This window comes from Ceratina calcarata, unplaced genomic scaffold (genome assembly GCF_001652005.2).
Source record: "Ceratina calcarata isolate Rehan_Ccalc_2016 unplaced genomic scaffold, ASM165200v1 scaffold124, whole genome shotgun sequence".
In the NCBI taxonomy this organism is placed as follows: Eukaryota; Metazoa; Arthropoda; class Insecta; order Hymenoptera; family Apidae; genus Ceratina; species Ceratina calcarata.
This window is the reverse complement of record NW_017133406.1, coordinates 388,065-392,306: the sequence shown is the minus strand read 5'-3', so window position 1 is coordinate 392,306 and position 4,242 is coordinate 388,065. Positions and strand designations below refer to the sequence as shown.

Below are 4,242 nucleotides of genomic sequence, written 5' to 3'. Positions count from 1 at the left end.
AAAATGAAGATATTCTATTATTAACAAACGTGTAAAATTATTTGTATTAAATACATATTTTAAAAGATTTAATCAAGGTCGAATCTGTTCGAAGAAAACAACAGTTCATATTTATCAACCTAATACATAAGCTAATATGACCATTGCATCGATGCATTTACATGTACTATCGCAATGTTATTCATAATGGACTTTTTATGTTCCAAAGATAAAAACAATAAATACTTGTTTACTACTAAGTTTTGTTAAAAAATATTTCCCGTTTCCAGAAACGTGTTCACCAGAAGTGCAAGCGAGGACGCGATCGATTAACGATCTCTCGTACAACGCAACGCTACGAAATCGACGCAATTAACACATTGCTAAATCACGCGCAATAAAGTAGCACTCGAGTAAGATCTAATACCGTTGTCTATTATGTCTAGTATCGCGCCTTACTATCGTTGTTTAACGTGCAAAAGAACTGGTCGAGCTTTAAAGCGAATACCCGGGTCAATACGTTAATTCCTATCTATCAGGATGTTCGAGATACATAAACTACGAATATGCATGCAAACACGACAGAATAAATGAAAAGTATAAATAATATTCCATTTTATTTGCACAAATGTTTTGACGAAATAATGAATTTTAGAGTGCCATAGTCATTATCAATTTCCTGTACCTATTCTATATTTACACGTTTGTATTCCTTATAAATTCATAAATATTTTCTGTTTTATCTTTTTCTGATTCATCTTTTTGCGCCAGTGCACGAAGAGAGAGAGAGAGAGAGAAAGAGCCAGTGCCTGGAGAGAAATCAAATTGATAATACATATGTCGTCCTAGGATCGACAATTCCAGGGCGGGTTTACGTTACAAACTTTGAAATTGAACGAGTTACGAATTTCGTGAGGAGAATGACCAGGAAATGGTCGCAGAAAGGAACGAAACAAGTTTGTGACTACATACGTACATTTATATTACAATGACAAATGAAAATAGATGCAAAGATTGATTAATTTAGACTTATATGTTAATTATTCACGCGTAGCATGAGAGCTTTATTTCATTATACTTTATGAAACATAACGTATGATTTATTAAATTCCTTCCCCTTCATTTATTTTCTCTCATCAACCTTCAGTAACGGAAAAAGAAAAATGAATAAAAGAACAAGGACGTCCCACTAACAATAAGTATACCTTTTAAATAGATATCAAAATTCCTTATCATGTCATTTGCAAAACATTATTAACAAATTGCAGAATGATAAAGTAATGTTGCGTAATTTAAAAACTGTTGTAAAATACGTTCATTATAACACAATAGTATATTGATACTGATGAAAATTGAAAAAAACGATGCGTAAAATACGATATTAGGCTAAAAATAATAATGAGATTGACAAATACTTATCTATCGAATGTGATGTAAATTATTTTTTGATCGTCTGGTTCAATTCCTTAACGAAATATTGACACATTTATTCAATTAATGTTAATTGTAATATTATACATACATGTATGTATATATGTGTATGTATGTATATGTACGCACACATATTAAGTAAGCTACACGTGTATATTTTGTAGCTACAATAAATAATTAGAATGCGCATAAGGTAATAAATATGAATACGCGCTTGAATATTATCTATAAATATCTAATCAATGCGAGGATCGATGGTGATCTTTGATCTCTAACGCGTAATGTTTTTGTTTATGCGATGAAACTACTGGCTGGGTTTCTAGAATCCTGTAGATCACACACCGTTGGTCTATTTTCTCTCTAAATCTGTAAGACTGCAACAAACTCTTGCAACAAATGAAAGTGGCCGCATAGCGACCGAGTTCTGTGAGATCGGACAACGACAACATGCTCGACGACGAAGACGATGTCGATGTTCCGACTTGTCGGGGAACAAGGATCGGTGCGCGTAAAAGCACCCACAAGTGAGACGTCGCGAAGCGGAACGATGGAAGGGAGGAAAAGGTAGAAACGGTAAGTTAGAAGGAGGAAAGAGACAGATAGAAAATGACAAAGACGCGAAGGAAGATAAATGCGGAATAAACGAGTGCGAAAAGAAAGAGTGCAATTTTTCATACCGGCTGTTTGACTGTTCAACCAACAAAGACAACGCTCATTAACATTCTAACATAACATATAACAATCATCGAATGGGAAGGAGAGATAAAAATATAGAACGAACGAAAGTAAGAGTGGGCCAGAAAATGGGAGAGAGAGAAAGTAAGAAAGAGAGAAATAAAGTAGGTGGAATAAGTCAAAGAGAAAAGATACAAAGTTTGAGAGAGATAGATAAAAACAGATAGACGAAGTTGAATCAGCCACGAACAAGCGAATGAGTGAGAGAGAGAGAGAAAGATTTGAACGTTGACAACGACAACAGTTTCCTTAAGTTCGTATACATCGTATACATTTATGGATCAAAATACCCACACGTTAAATGCTCAGATAATATCATACGTAGTACAGTTTAAAATTGATCCTCGGATTTTCTGTGTTTAACGGTACTGATCGCAGTAATGATGACAAAAACAAAGGAAAAAGAGAACGCACGAAATACAGGAACAACATATTAAAAGATAAATAGTCGAGTTGTCATAATTACGAGGACAGATCTATCGAAGACGAAGAAACTGAAAGGTACAGAACGAAAGAAAGAACAAAGGATGGAGTTGGCTGGTTGTTGGTTGGTCGATCAGTGAAATAAAGACAGTAAACGAGAGGAAAGACAAGGAAAGAAAGAGAGTGAGAGAGAGGAAGAGCGCGCGACGATTGAGGTAGACAGAAAGAAAGAGAATGAGAAGAGAGATATACATGAAATGGTAGCGATCAAAAAGTAAGAAGCCTGCGACTCCTTTACGAAGGACACATCACCGAAACATGTTTACCATCGGTTTTGGTTGCCTGTCGTTAAGATGAACGCTCCACATCTAAGCGGAAAAACATTAACAGACATTACAGAGACCAGAGGAGCGGATCAGCTGTTCGCCTCGGCAATGACAACATTGGACACACGCACGACCCCCCCGTGGTGACTTTGACGCGCGTTTTACATTCAGCTCGTTTACTGTCAGACAATGCATTGACTTACCTCGAGCCTGGTACGCCCGGAGTGGATCATCCTTTTGCGTCGCGTTATTTTGCAAAGTTTACGGGAATACCCGCACGGTTTTACGGAAAAAGAAATGTCGTAGCCGAGCGAGTTGCTACGCTTCGCGAGAGAAATGGCCGAGTCTACTGAATATGAGCCGTGCCGCCGTTACTGGAGGGGGGAAAGGACGACCGATGCACTTTCCGGTGGAACGGAAAATAGACTACTCGATTGGTTGCATCAACCTGACTTGGCGACAACGCCGCCAATCCCATCGCGTCTAGCCATTGTTTACACGCTTCTTATTGGATCGTTATTTTTGAGGGAGCGCGAAGAAAACATGCAACACGGATGCAACGAAACCAGAGACACTGGTGTTAAATTTGCGAGATGTATGTGCACCTACACGATCGACTGTCGTTACAATTTGAAGAATATTTGGTTTGTTCTAGCAGAATCTTCTCGGTGGCCACATCGAACATTTTTCAAATTAGAATCATTCTACTAAAGGGTGGTAGTGTCCGTGGATCGTTGGGACAGCGAATGGAGTCCAATGGAGTTCAAAATACAATCGGTAATCTCTCCTCAGTGTCGGCATCGAAGAAGTCGGTAAATGACCAAGGACACCGTCAGTTTCCTGTTCGATAGCCGGTATGAGATCGATGCTAGCGTCCTACGTTTATCTATTGCCACCGAGGAGAGATTACTAAAGACAGAGATTAGTAATCTCTCCTCGGTAATCTTTCTCGGTGCTCGACAACAAAGAAGTGAGCATTCTCATTTTTCTCTCTAAAACATACTCACCAATTTATCCTTGGAGAACAACGCTCTAACGTAGTTGCTGCAGCATATATTAGTTGGCGCCACCATGTCATTATTTCGAAGAATTAATTTGTACCTGTGCGATAGTACTGAGGCCAAAACACCCTTCTTTGTATTCAAAAAAGAATATCATATATCGTATAAGAATATCATATATTGTAATAATTAATGAAAACGTAATATTGTAATGAAAGAAGTTAAACATTTAATAAATGATGATCTGATTTAGTTAATTCAAAGGCCTGGATTATGAAAACGAAACAAGGACCAAAATATTTCTCATATTAGAAATAACAAATATTTAAGGTGACGCATAACATCCT

At 37.4% G+C, this 4,242-nt stretch overlaps 1 protein-coding gene across 4 annotated transcripts in view; it reads right to left on the bottom strand.

Annotated features, from left to right (window-relative positions):
• Nucleotides 1-3,245, bottom strand: part of LOC108627078 (F-box/LRR-repeat protein 20) — a 15,172-nt gene extending 11,927 nt beyond the window's left edge. The window contains exon 1 of one of the 4 annotated variants that reach the window (XM_018028134.2): nt 3,098-3,245. In XM_018028134.2, the coding sequence (XP_017883623.1) occupies nt 3,098-3,127 (30 nt within the window). In that variant the 5' untranslated portion in view covers nt 3,128-3,245. The remainder of the gene's footprint in view (nt 1-3,097) is intronic. The other 3 variants (XM_026815363.1, XM_026815349.1, XM_018028141.2) reach the window with 3 other exon arrangements.
• Nucleotides 3,246-4,242: the final 997 nt, after the last annotated feature.